The following is a 14,112-nucleotide window of genomic DNA, read 5'->3' on the forward strand; positions in this document are numbered from 1 at the left end:
TGGATCCGCTGGACGAGTTTCCCAGCAAGTCAGGGCCTCTCCTTGCGCCCACCAGCACCAAGTCCTTCCACGCTCTCCCCTCCGCACAGTTTGCTGCCCCTCTGCTCTGGCTCCAGCAGGGGGCGGGAGGTGCATTCGAGGCTCTTCCACTGTTCTGCGGCTGTAGGCCAGTCCTCCAACGGCACAGCCCCACGGGAACAGAACCGGGGCCCTGGCCTCTGTGGCCCAGCATCCCTGCCCTGCTGGGCCAGGTGGGTTTGCAAGGCAGGAACAGGGAGCGGTGCAAAGCCTCGGCCGGGTCCCCGCAGCCGGGCCAGCGGCAGCCAGAGCGTCTGCAATGCGATGGTCCAATGGGAGGCGGGTGTAAACGCAGGCCCCGCCCCCTCACGGGTCAAGCAGGAAGGCCCCAAAGTAACTGGCGGCGGTGTCGTCGTAATCGATGGCCGGGGACGAGACGGAGACGAAGAGCTGGTCGCCGGCCTGCAGCTCGAACAGGCCGCCCTGGTAGAGGGTGTGCAGGCCGTCGGCGGCCTCGGGCGCCCAGCACTTGGTGCCCACGCCCTTGAGCAGCAGGATGGGCTGCCCGTAGGCGGTCTCGCGATTGATGCACTGCACCAGCTGGTGCCCGGAGAGGCGGGCGGCGGCGCCGGCGCCGGGGTAGCGGAAGTAGATCTGCGAGTAGATGTAGTACTTGCCCGCCTGGCTCACCCGCAGCTTGCCGGCCTGGTAGGTGACGTTCTGGAGGTGCGTGTGCACGGTCCTGTCCTCCCAGCGGGTGACGGGGTGGCGGCAGGACCGAGAGAGCTCCCCAAAGTGTCCTGAGCCGCCTAGGGGAGAGCACAGGCGGAGGTCACGGCCGGGAGCGCGTAGCAGCCTACGTGTGGCGCTGGGGGAGACCCTCGACCCCATCCCAATCGGGGGGGGGGGGACTGCCCGAAATGTGACGCTCAACAGCTGACATGCAATTGGCTCCCCGCTTCCCTCATTGCCCAAAGCCCCCAGCCGGGCTCCTCATGCGAACGGTCCCCCCTTCCTGCGTCCCTCCCGCCCGGGCCCCCACGGCACCGGGCCCCACGGGGACCCTGGCCCGGACTCACCGTCCTGGGAGGGGCTCTGCTGCCGGAGGCTGAGGTGGGCAGAGGCCCTGCCGAGGGCTCCGGTTGCCAGGTGCCCGGTGGAGGTGTTGAAATCGCTCCTCATGGCGTCTGGGGGGGAAGGGGAGGGACAAGGAGCTGCCGCGGCTGCAAGAGGTGAGTGTCCCTCTCCGACAGCCCCCACCCCCGCCAGGCCCTAACCCCTCGGCGTTTTCAGGGCGGGCGACCGGCGCTCCTGAGCCCCCCGTCCAGGATTCCAGGCCCTCCTGCCAGACCCCCCAGCCCTAGGGGAGAAGGGTGCAGAGGTGTGGGGGGCGTTGTGGGGACGGGCGTCCGGGCCCATTTTAACCCAAGTGAAGACTTGTACTTGGAATGGCACCTCGGGGGCTGGCCACCTGCCCGCCTTTAAAATGCCCTGCCCTTTAAGCATCAAACTCGCTGGCACCTTTGACAAGCCCAAACTGGGGTGTTTAATCAGAATGGCCCTGGAGGGGCAGACCAAGGACCCGCCCAGCCCAGGGTCCTGCCTGCCCCACTCTGCCGGCTCCCGGTGTTGCCTGGGGGGTGCAGAAGCTGGCAAGAGGCAGCGTGGGGGCTTGGTGGAATGGGGGCGGGGTGGGAGGGGGCGAGGGATGGGGTATGCTGGGGGGGGGGGGTATCCTGAACCCTGCATTCCCCTAGGGATGGACCCATACTCCAGGGTGCTGGATTAGAGAGGTCCAAGCGGTTGATGCAGCCACTTGAATGTAGCCATTTCTAGTGCCCGGCAAATCCACGGGTGTCTGCTTTATAGCCCAGATCACTTTTGTGGATGCGGATCCAAATCTGTACCCAGAACCCTGCGGAATTGCGGACGCCGGCTTTATGTCTGTGGGTATCCTCGTCCGCATGCGGCTCGTTTTTGCAGATGTCAATGCGGGTGCCAGCTTTGCATCGGCGCAGGGTTCTAGCCTTTCCGTCCCCAGCCCTGCTCCCTGCTGCCAGCGCCAGAACCTTACCTTTCAGCGGGCTCCTGCGGATAACGTTCTCTGTCACCTGGAAGGGAAGAGGAGAGATCACTCGAGTAAACAGGAGATTGTCCTCCTGCCCCTTTGTGTCCTGTGGCCTCTTCCAGGCCCCCAGATCTGTCGCTGTTTCGAGTTGTCATCAAGCTCTGCCGGACTCTATGCCGTGCCTGGCAGGGTAAAGCACCAGGCTCGTCCACCCAAGGAGCTCAAAGCTTGATAACTGGAGCTCCCAGTCCTCACCTCTTGCGGTGGGTATTACAGATGGGGAAACTGAGGCTGCATCTCCGGCAGAGCCTCGTTCAGAGCATGGTTTTTCTTTGTGCCCATCCCCATAAACCACGTTCCGGGCTGGTTTGGCCACACCCTTGGCCGACACCCACTGGCAGCAGTGGGTAACCCTGGCCAGGCAGGCCAGGGGGCGTGAAAGAGGGAGCCGAATTATTTCATGGCCTCTCTGCCAAGATGGCCGACGAAGGGGCTCGCACTGGTGTCTGTGGTGTCGTTCATGAGGTCCTAGACAGAGACCTACCAACTCGTTTCATGTGGGCCACCAACAGCCACCGGGTGGTACCAGCTCTGAGCCCCTTCTGACCTGGGAACTGAGTGGAGTTAGCCACCTGGAGGGAGTGGCCAAAGACCCTCAGGCTGGAACGTTTCCTTGCCAAGTGCCTAACTCCCATTTCCCTCCCTTCCCCCACCAGCGTGGCTCCACGTGGACTCACCATGTTCACGTAGGACTTGAGGCTGCTGGCCAGCTTGAGGCAGGACTGGTTACCCATCAGCTCCTCCAAGTCAGGGACTTCCTGCAACCTGTGGATCAGCTGCAAACACTTCAGCTCCTCTGAGCTCCCCTGCGTCTGGGCTTTTAACTGGGAAATAATCAGATGAGTTGACAATGAAATGAAGCAGCCGCTTGCGTGAACAAAGGGCTGCCTGCCTGGCTGCACAGTAGGGGGCAGAGGGAGCCCTGGGTTGATGTGATCTCCGGCTAGTAAACATGGACTGCTGCTCTTCTGTTTCATACCTGTCCAGAGTATTGTCTTCACTAAAAGGAAGTTTGCTGCTGCTGTGATCCATCCTCCGGAGTTTGATTTAGTGAGTCTAGTTAAGACCTGCTAAATCAAACTCAGAGGGAGCCCCCACCGCTGTCCAGTACTCCTTTTGTGAGGCGTAAGGGAAGCCAACAAGAGTGTTTGCTCTTGTCGGTATCTTGCCACGGGGACGCCATCAAGCTCGGCTTAAGGTAAGCCAACTCCAGCTACGTATTCTACACATTCTATGTGGCTGGAGTTGCGTACCGTAAGCTGAGCTGCCCGGTCTAGTGTAGACCTGACCTTACACAGCCCAGGGTTTAGATGCAGGAGCTGAGCATAAGCCTGCAGCTCTCTGATCACAGTGCCGGAGGAACTGAGATCCCAGGAATTAACCAACCAGTGGACAAGCCATGCAACCTGGAATCCGGAACTCTGCCACTGACTTGCTGTGCAACCTCAGACGAGTCACCTCCCCTGTCAGTGCCTCAGGTCCCCTTGCTCGCGTCAGCAAAGGCCTGAGAGAGCTACGGACGATGCGGCTTGTGCAGTAGAGGTCCTAGAACGGGCGCCCGCGCTGCTTGGGGCATTGCAATCCGCACCAGAGCAGCGTTGCTCTCTCGCGCTGGTTTATTGCTAGTCTTGGGATAGTTGATGTCAGAGAAACAAAGTGGAGCGGGGAGGGGTGCAGACAGGGCTAAGGGGGGGATGCAAGTCAGCACCCCCACTCTCAGAATTGTCTAGCGTCGCTGGTGTTGGTAGGAGGACTTACACCGCAGGGGACACCCAAGGACGTAAGGAGAAAGGGGACGCTGCTTTTGGAGCAGAGGGGTCTGTTTAACGCACTGCAGGACAAGACCTGGTCAAGAGAAAAGGACTTGGAAGAGAGAGATGCGAGGAGAAGCGGTGAGCTGCAGCTGGATCCTGGCCATCCCCGGGAACTCTGCCCTGAGCCCAAAAATGCTCGAGTGGTGAGGAAACTGAGGCAGGGAACTGCGCGGGGAGGGGGGGTTTCTTGTGCTAGTTGAAGCAGTGGCTTGTGTTCAGAAGCTCTTTCAACACCTGCCTACTGACACTGCTGGGGGTTTCTCGGCAGCTGGCAAGCCAGGGTCCCATAAAGCTGGTGCCTATGTGTGTGCCGATGCCCCTGAGTGTCTGGGGATGGGGAGGGCAGCAATTTAAAGGGCCCAGGGCTCCAGCCACTGCCCCGATAGTTTGTCAACAGAAGGGTGCAATGGACACAGCACCTCAGGGCTGCAGAGGGGGCTGCCTGTGTCTGGTGCAGGCCAAGATTTAGTGCATCTGGCTAAGGAAATGCAGGAGGAAAGCTGGCAGGTAGCACTGCCCAGAGCCTAGGGCTGGGCCGAGGCTGAACGCCTGCCCAGCCTGGCTCCTGGCACTGCCTGGGCACCTCTCCTATTGCCTTATGACCAAGAGATTGAGGTCAGGCGTTGTGCAATGGACTGAGCCTGCAACACACGCACAGGCCCAGCCTTCCCTCCAGCTGTTTAGATCTGCAGTGTCATGTTATTGTCTCCCGCTCAGCCGGACTCGCCCGCCAAGGCAAACAGTCCCGCCGGGGAGAGGTGCTGGCTCACAGCCTGGCAGAACCAAGTCCCCGGGTTGCAGGGCCAGGGTGACGGCAGACCAGCCTCCTCGCTCCTGCTGCCAGCCAGGGGCCGGTTGCAGTGGTTTGGGAACAGGGCTGAGGCCTGCCCAATTCATTCCACAGGGGAAACCAAAGAGCTGGAGAGTTTAAAATACCCAGCATGGTCCTGCAGCCGCCCTGTTGGGACAGTTAAGGGCCTGGGCCCGGTCGGCCTCGGTCGCACTGGGTGCCGTTTGGCTGCTGCATGTCACTTCTCGCTGCGACGAGGGATGTAAAATCCTCTTTAATCAGTTAACTGGTTAACCCCTGGGCCGTGGGTGAAGGTCGGGGAGGGGGGAGGCAAACTCCCAGCCACGCCCCTTCTTCGTAGGCCACGCCCCTTCTTCATAGGCCATGCCCCTTCTTCATAGGCCACGCCCCCCACAGGAGCCAAGCCCTTCCCTCCAAGCACCATGCGGAGGGTGGGTGACCTGAGCACCGGGAGGGCTGGTGCTTAAGGGCAGCAACGCTCTGCCCCCATTATGCCTACAGTAGGTGTTCTGGGGGCGGAGTGTGGGCGGAGCCAGGCTGGCCGTTTGGGAAGGGAACACCTTCCCCTGCCTGTTCTATCCTCTGCCCATGGTGTAACCCATTTCCCCTTCAAACAGAGGTGGGCAGGGGGAGGCCACTCCAGCGCAGCCGGGCTGCCGGTTAACCAGTAACTGGTGAGCATCACTCAGTAAAGGCAATACTTACCGGTTAACCGGTTAACCACTGACCCCTGTCTGTGACTGCAGCGCCATCTCCTGCAGATCAGAGGGACAAGCAGCTGACTCAGACTAAGGTCTGCGATAGCCTCAAAAGTTCATATGGGCCCAGAGCTGCGGGAAACGCCCTGCGCCCCGCTCGGCTACGCCCCCTCGTGTAGCTGCAGCTCTGATGCACAGAAGAGGGCTTTCATCCCCACTGGCAGCTCCCTGTTGGCGTAGGCTGCATCTACACCTAAGAATGGCCAGGCTGGCTCAGAGCGAAGGCCCGTCTAGCCGAGGGTCCAGTCTGCAGACAGTGGCCAGTGCCAGATGGGGCTTTGCCAGCATAGCTCTCTGAGCAGAGCCTCGGTGGGGTAGACGTAACCTAAGGACTCCCGAATAAGCAGCAGATTAGGAGGTAATGCCCCAGCCCTTGTACGTGCATCAACTATGAATCCCCCAGACCCGCCGAGGAAAGCTGAATAAGCCTTTTCTTAGACTCAGCCCTTGTCTGTAAACAGACTTCAGCCCTGGCAGCGCTCTCTCGTACATTTCATGCAACCCTAGGAAATGGAAACTTCACGTGTCCCTGGGCGGGGATGGCTTCTGGGAAAATGAAACAAAGCAAGTTCAAAACCCTTCCCACGCCATTCCAACACCTGGCCGTGCAGCCGGTACAGCCGCCACAGGGCATGCCAGCCGGAGCTGGCTCGCTCCTTCCTTGGGCAACTCCAGCATCTGTTGTATCCACCTGTTGTCGCTCCTCCCAGATTACAAATGTGCTTTGTGTGCTGCATCTGTGTACCTTTGTGTGCTGTGTTTCCGTACAGCGCCTACCACAACGAGGCCCGGTAATAATCACAAATAATTATTCTCCAGCTCACTGCCAACACATCCACTGATCATTGGCACGCTTCAGTCAAAACTGACCAAAGCCAGCCTGATCCTAGTTTCAGCTGGACTGATTCTGATCTCACAAATGCTCCTTTTCCACTGTTGAACTCCGCTGCTAAATTTGTGCAACAAGCCCAGAGGTGCCAGGGTTGTGAACTGCAAGCAGCACTAGTGAAGCGCTAGTGAACACCACTGCTTTCCAGTGCCCAGGAGAAATCCGCCAGCTGGTGCTAGGCTGAGAGAAAGCTGAGACTAGCTTGCACGTAGTTCCGCTGTATAGAAGGATGAGCCATACATGCTGCTATAGATCTTCCTATAGCAGTGCACGTAATTGTCTGTGCCTCTCTCCTCGCCTTTTCTGTGCAAGTCGGCTTCTGTGGCCCTGCAAACTGTTCTGCATCAACAGGTCTCCAGGCCAGGATGAAATGCCTGTGATATGGACAGAGCTCAGCATGGGCAGAGAGGTCTGCCTGTTCTGGACAGCTTGCAGGATCGGAGTCTCCGATGGGAAATTCCTCTGCATGGCTCTCTTAGGACAGCGGAGTTCAGTTTTGGGCTGGGAGTACTGGGTGCTACTCAGATAAAACAGGGTGCAATAGTACTGAGGGGAGAGGAGACGGGGGCCCAATCTTAGCGCAGGTTTGGGGGTAATGTTTTACATAGGGTCATTAGTACCATTTCCAAGGCTCCATTGATTGTATGCGACTTAGGCTCCTGGGTGCCCAGAGGGCAGGTATTTAGGTGCCTAGTAGAAGCCACAAAAATGCCTAGACACTATAGCCAATGGGAGTTAGGCACCCCATAGGGACATAAAATCCTATTTAATTCATCAACTCTTTAAACTTTAACTACTTAACTGATTACACGCGGGTGGGGGGGGGGGCTGGAGCATTCCTCCCTCTGCCATGGCCAGGGGGCTGCTCTGGTGCAGCTGAAGTGCCCCCTCCCTACAGTGCAGGCCCCAGGGGCTGACGCAGCCCCCTGCCTGTGGGCAGGGGACTACTTCAGCTCCCTCTCCCCTGCTTACTGGTTAAGCAGTTAACCATTGATACCCCTAGCACCTACTCTGCTTTGGCACTTTCTAAAAATCCCACTGTGGCTATGTCTACACTGGCAAGTTTTTCCGGAAAAATCAGATGATTTTCCGGAAAAACTTGCCAGCTGTCTACACTGGCCGCTTGAATTTCCGGAAAAGCACTGATGATCTCATGTAAAATCATCAGTGCTTTTCCGGAAAAACTATGCTGCTCCCGTTCGGGCAAAAGTCTTTTTCCAAAAGACTTTTGCCCGTAAAGGCCAGCTGGCAAGGTTCTGTTTTCTGCAAAAAAGCCCTGATCGCGAAAATGGGGCGATCGGACGCTTTTCCGCAAAAAAAGCTTTTCCGGAAAAGCGTCCTGCCAATCTAGACGTGCTTTTCCGAAAATGCTTTTAACGGAAAACTTTTCCGTTAAAAGCATTTTCGGAAATTCATGCCAGTGTAGACATAGCCTAGGTGTCTAGCTGCATATTAGAGTGCCTAAATACCTGTGTCAATCTGCTCCTAAATCACTTTTGAAAATGGGACTTCGAATCCTTAGCTCCTTGGACACTTTCGAGAATCATACTCGGCCGGCCCGGCATAAATGATTTTATACCCCCCGTCGGAGTTTCCAACCCCTGCCAATGGCGACTGTCCAATGGGTTTAGACACACGGTGGGAACAAGCACAGCGGTGTTTATAGCTCGGCTACTCCTAGGAGCGTTTTGACAGGTTGTGAAGAGGAGCAGCAGCTCCACATTTTCAATCACGCAGAGGGCTCCCTGCTGTCTGCCTCTCAGGGGCAGCTGCATTACTGAGACACAGTTTGTCGACGTGGCTTAGTTATTATGTTCCGTGGGTTTACGCTGTTGCTTGGCCAGACACAGATTTACTGCCTGCTGCTGTGTTGTTTATGCGCCACTCAGCCGCCCTGCGAATCATTGTGGGGATGCAGGGAGGTCAGAGCAAGCACACGCCTGCAATCCCGGATCTGCCTGCTGACCCCCAGAGGGTCCGAACTGGCGCTCAGCTTGGTCAACAAGCATCTCCCCAGTGACTGTTGCGGGCTTTGACTTCTGATGTGCCATGGAGGGCTACTGACTCTGACAGTGGCTGCTACCAGATGCCCGAAGTTTGTGGGAAGGGGGGTGGAACCTTCCCTGTTGGCTACCGGGATAAGACCGAATTCCTCCTTGTCTGCAGAAAGGCGAGGAGTCCTCGGGCACCTTTGAGATAGGGATGTGAAAGCTGCCCCAAGGAGTTAACCAGTTAAACGATGTGTTTAATTGCTGCCTGCAGCAGAGGCTGATAGACCCTGGGGACAGTAGCCCCGCCAATGCCGGCTACTCCAGCCCATCCCCACCAGCTGTGGCCGCTGCTTGTGTGCCTGCTGGCAAGCCTGCCGTGGGTAGGGGGCTGCTCCTGCCCGTGGGGCCCTCTGGTTAACTGGTAAGCCTAACTGGGTAACCAGTTAACTGTTTTATCTTTAACATCCCTACTTAGAGACTAACAGATTGATTAGGGCCTAAGCTTTCCTAGGTAAAACCCACTAGATCTGTTTTACCCAGAAACGCTTAGGCCCTAATCAATCAGTTAGACTCCCTCCCTTGTTTTTGCAGATACAGACTAACACCCATCCTCAGGCATTTTGCTTTCCCCTTCATTTTCCTTTTGGTAAAACGGGGCTCGGGGGCCAGCCTTTTTGGGGCTTTCACCAGCTAGCAGCAAAGCACCAAACCCCAAATGAAAGCTCTCCAAGCCGAGAGCTCTGCACGGCTATGAAATTTGTATCCACCCGTGTCTGTAAATATGAGCCAGGGGCATCCGCCTCCACCGCGTGTGGATACCTGCGGCTATCAAGCAGGTCTCCACAGATTTGCAGGGCTCTGCCTGTTTCCCCTCTCTCCCTGAGTCAGCCTGCCTACCCTGGCTTCATGGGAGAGAATTCCCTGGCTGCTCGGGTGCAATAAGACTGGGTCATGCCTCAGTCACTGTTATGGGGAAAGGTGCGTGCCAGGCACGGGCTGCAGATCTCTGTGTGTACACACACACACACACACTGAATGGCTGCAGAACACACACACACACACACATACACACACACACATACACTGAATGGCTGCAGAACACACACACACACACACTGAATGGCTGCAGAACACACACACACACACACACACACACACTGAATGGCTGCAGAACACACACACACACACTGAATGGCTGCAGAACACACACACACACACACACACTCTGAATGGCTGCAGAACACACACACACACACTGAATGGCTGCAGAACACACACACACACACACACACACACATACACTGAATGGCTGCAGAACACACACACACACACACTGAATGGCTGCAAAACACACACACACACACACACTGAATGGCTGCAGAACACACACACACACACTGAATGGCTGCAGAACACACACACACACACACACATTCTGAATGGCTGCAGAACACACACCACACACACGCACACACACACACACATTCTGAATGGCTGCAGAACACACACACGCGCGCACACGCACACATTCTGAATGGCTGTAGAACACACACACGCACAGCACACATTCTGAATGGCTGCAGAACACACATGCACGCACACACACACACACACACACACACACACTGAATGGCTGCAGAACACACACACACACACTGAATGGCTGCAGAACACACACACACACACACATTCTGAATGGCTGCAGAACACACACCACACACACGCACACACACACACACATTCTGAATGGCTGCAGAACACACACGCGCGCACACGCACACATTCTGAATGGCTGTAGAACACACACACGCACAGCACACATTCTGAATGGCTGCAGAACACACATGCACGCACACACACACACACACACACACTCTGAATGGCTGCAGAACACACACGCACACACACACACACATTCTGAATGGCTGCAGAACACACGCGCACACACACACACAGACACACACACACACACTCTGAATGGCTGCAGAACACACGCGCGCACACACACACACACAGACACACACACACACACTCTGAATGGCTGCAGAACCGCAATCTCACGTTGAACAGGGACACCACGCGCTGTGCCTGCTGGTGGGACTGGCCCTGGCTGCAGGGAGGTCGGGGCGGCGCTGGCTTGCGGCGGGTCTGTGGCCGGGCGGTGCTCGGCGCGGCAGGACGCACAGCCCGGGAGCGGGGCTCGGCGCTGGGAGGCACCGGGGCGTCTCTCGAGAGGCGGCGGCGCTTTCGCTCTCTCGCAGCCCCGCGGGCCCCAGGCTCCAACCGAACCGGCGGCTCCCGCTGTGCCCCGCCCGAGCAGCCGGGGAGGGAGACCGTGTCAATCCAGCCCGCCCGGGCCGGGCCGCTCTCCGCGGTGTCTGTGCGTGGATCAGCCGCTAGTCCCCCAGCCTGCCCCGAGGCTCCAGGAGTCAATCCGACAGGGGGGGAGGAGGGAGGGGTGGCTGAGGGGGGCAGTGGGAGTGTGAGGGACAGTGAGGGGGGAGTGGGGGTGTGAGAGGAAGAGTGAGGGGGGAGTGGGGATGTGAGGGGGGAAGTGGGGGTGTGAGGGACAGTAAGGGGAGAGTGGGGATGTGAGGGGGGAAGTGGGGGTGTGAGGGACAGTGAGGGGGGAGTGGGGGTGTGAGGAGGGAAGTGGGGGTGTGAGGAAGAGTGAGGGGGAGTGGGGGTGTGAGAAGAAGAGTGAGAGGGAGAGTGGGGGTATGAGGGGGGTGTGGAGGTGTGAGGGGGAGAGTGAGGGGGAGTGGGGTTGGGAGGAGGGGAGTGGGGGTGTGAGAGAGAGTGAGGAGGAGTGGGGGTGTGAGAGGGGGTGTGAGGGAGAGTGGAGGGTATGAGGGGGGGTGTGGGGGTGTGAGGGGGAGAGTGAGGGGGAGTGGGGGTGTGAGAGGGGGTGTGAGGGAGAGTGGAGGGTATGAGGGGGGGTGTGGGGGTGTGAGAGAGAGTGAGGGGGAGTGGGGGTGTGAGAGGGGGTGTGAGGGAGAGTGGGGGGTTGAGGGGAGTGTGAGGGGGGAGGAGGGGAATGGGGGGAAATGTGTAGCAAGTACTTTGGGGCCAGTTCTCAGGATTTTCCCAAGGGCGCCCATGCGGGTCCGAGCAGCGAGCTGGAAGTGCGCCCCTCGGAGCGCCAGGAGATTTCCAGGCAAGCCCGGGGCGCCGCATTTTAACCCCCCCCGCCCTCGGGTTTGCCCCCGAATCGCTCCCTGCGCCCGTTCCCCTGCAGCCGCCCCGCCAGGAAGGGGGGGTCCGGGCTGAGCTGCCCCCCCCGGCGCGCCGCGAGCCCCGCGCCCCGGGCGCACCTTGGCGATGGACATGGTGAAGTAGACGAAGAGCCCCGTGGTGCAGGCGATCTGCAGCGCCAGGATGGCCATGACGGCCATGGCGAGCCACACGGGGCTGCAGGGCCGCCGCCGCCGCCCGCAGCCCGCCTCGTCCTGGTGCCCGGCCGCGGGGCCCATCATGCACGCCGCGGAGTCGCTGCTGTCCGAGCGGTAGTACGGCTGGTTGTTGGGCTGCGGCGGGAGGGCCATTGCATGGCAGACAGCCCCCGCGGGGGGAGCCCGGTGTCCCCCCCTCCCCGGCCGTGCCTCTCGGAGCCGCCTCCCACATGCACAAGGAAGCGAGTGCAGAGAAAAGTTCTTGCCCCGGGAGAAAACTCCTGGGCGAGGGGGAGGGACGGAGTCAAACGGCTCCAGGCAGCGGCTGCGAGTCCCTGCCCTCGCCTGGCGGCTGGGGGAGTGTAAAGTTCACTCGCCCAGTAAACAAAGGCCGAGACGCAACACGTGGAGGCAGCTCCCCCGCTCTGCCCCCTCCTTGTTTACCAGCCCTGACCTGACTCAGGGATGCGATTTGCTTCCAAGTCTGCTTGGCTCCTGGGGATGCACCTCCCAGATGCCTGTGTCTCTGGGATGGGGGGCGCTTCTGTTCTTATGCCTCCCCCTCCTCAAATGCTTGGCCTGGTTGTGGACTGGGAAGCAGCTGCTGAGTGTGGGGTGCAACCCCAGAGGTGGCTGCATTTCAGTAGCAGAAGAAATTGTCCCGTCTGGGCGTGCAGAGGCAGAAATACCTCTGAGGTCACCAGCGTATCCCTTCCACCCACCGAAATTGGCCCAGGAAAAGATACCCCCCACCCCCGCTTGTCTCCCCAATTTCCTCAAGTGAAGTAGTCCTAGTGGAGCTACAATTGGGCATAGAAATGGCTGGTGAAGTATATGCAGCATCAAGCCCTTCATCTGTTTGGGGACCCAACGGGCAAACGGAATTCCTGCGGAAGGAAGTGCATGCTTTATTTGGGTAGGGACTACACAATCCAGGAAGGCAGGTATTGTCTTCCCAAAAAGACAGGGGTGGCCCCAGCCACACTCCGGCTTGCTGGGAAGGCTGGGGCCAGGGTGCCCGGAGCTCCCAGGGCCAGAGCCGAGCTGGGGCTGTGGGTGCAGCTGCCTGGCATGGGGAGGGGTGTGGGGGTTCTCGCCTTGGCCCTAATGGAGGCGGGGTCGTGGGTGTAAGAGGTGGGCCCTGGGCGTGCCTCCCCAAGCCAGCCACTCACCCACTGCCCATGGATTCCTCTGAGGACAGCCATGTGCATATCAATAATTAATTTTTATGAGAATAAATCAGGGGTGGGCAGTAATGTTTGCAGGGGGGCCACGTAATGAGTTTTGCTATGGGGTCACGGGCTGGCTCCACCCCTGGAAGGGGCGTGGCTGGGGACTAGCTTCCCCCCGCCTTCCGAGTTGAGTTGTCTGCTGCTGGAGGTTTTGAATTAAAAAAACACAGCAAAGGGCTCACAACTCTCAGCCTCACTGCTGCCACGTGGACTGGCAGCCACCCCGGGTTTCTGCAGCTATTGAAAAGGCTCACAGCTCCGGCCCCTGCCAGGGTAGCACCTGCATCATGAGCCGTGAGCCATTTCAATAGGATCCTGCTGCCTTAGTCACCTGGAAATTCTGTGGCACCGGCAGAAAGATAGCAATAGAAAGCAGCCAGATGCAGCCAGCAGGCCAGATCAAAGGGTTAGGTGAACCAAATTCGGCCCCCAGGCCACATCCTGCCCACCCCTGGAGCAAATGTTACCTTAAGTACAAAAAAAAGCTTTAAAAAGAACCAAGGTATCAAAGCACTAGAAAGAGGATAAAGTTGGAAAAAGTAAATAGAAATGAATAAATAAACGGTGAAGTAACAGGTTACTGTGAGTAAGCGGGAAGAAGACCTGGTGCATTGCATGTGAGGAATGGAAGTGGAAGAGGCATCCGGGAGGGAAGGCACAGAGGGTATGTCTACACTACCATCCTAGTTCGAACTAGGTGGTTAATGTAGGCATCCGAAGTTGCAAATGAAGCCTGGGATTTAAATTTCCTGGGCTTCATTTGCATCTTGCCGGGAGCCGCCATTTTTAAATGCCCGTTAGTGCGGACTCCATGCCCGCGGCTACACACGGCATGGAGTAGGTAGTTCGGATTAGGCTCTCTAATCCGAACTACCGTTACACCTCGTTCCAAGAGCCTAATCCAAACTACCTACTCCGTGCCGCGTGTAGCCGCGGGCACGGAGTCCGCACTAACGGGCATTTAAAAATGGCGGCGCCCGGCAAGATGCAAATGAAGCCCGGGAAATTTAAACCCCGGGCTTCATTTGCAACTTCGGTTGCCTACATTAACCACCCTAGTTCGAACTAGGGTGGTAGTG

At 58.2% G+C, this 14,112-nt stretch overlaps 1 protein-coding gene across 1 annotated transcript; it reads right to left on the reverse strand.

Annotated features, from left to right (window-relative positions):
• Positions 1-249: 249 nt before the first annotated feature.
• LOC102454704 (tumor necrosis factor ligand superfamily member 10-like) lies at positions 250-12,155 on the reverse strand. Its single transcript, XM_075896676.1, has 5 exons — positions 11,724-12,155; positions 2,824-2,970; positions 2,093-2,129; positions 1,098-1,205; positions 250-827 (listed from the first exon to the last, which is right to left on the reverse strand). The coding sequence occupies exons 1-5, from the start codon at positions 11,952-11,954 to the stop codon at positions 385-387; spliced, it is 966 nt and encodes a 321-aa protein (XP_075752791.1). The 5' UTR covers positions 11,955-12,155; the 3' UTR covers positions 250-384.
• Between the last annotated feature and the right edge of the window lie 1,957 nt (positions 12,156-14,112).

The sequence above is a fragment of the Pelodiscus sinensis genome, chromosome 13 (genome assembly GCF_049634645.1).
Source record: "Pelodiscus sinensis isolate JC-2024 chromosome 13, ASM4963464v1, whole genome shotgun sequence".
NCBI classification, from domain to species: Eukaryota; Metazoa; Chordata; order Testudines; family Trionychidae; genus Pelodiscus; species Pelodiscus sinensis.

Coding starts and splice junctions, on each gene's coding strand:
- LOC102454704 (XM_075896676.1), bottom strand. CDS start 11,954: ATGGCCCTCCCGCCGCAGCCCAACAACCAGCCGTACTACCGCTCGGAC. Junction 2,130..2,823: donor TCAAGTCCTACGTGAACATG/GTGAGTCCACGT, acceptor CTTCCCTTCCAG/GTGACAGAGAACGTTATCCG. Junction 828..1,097: donor GCAGAGCCCCTCCCAGGACG/GTGAGTCCGGGC, acceptor GCTCTCCCCTAG/GCGGCTCAGGACACTTTGGG.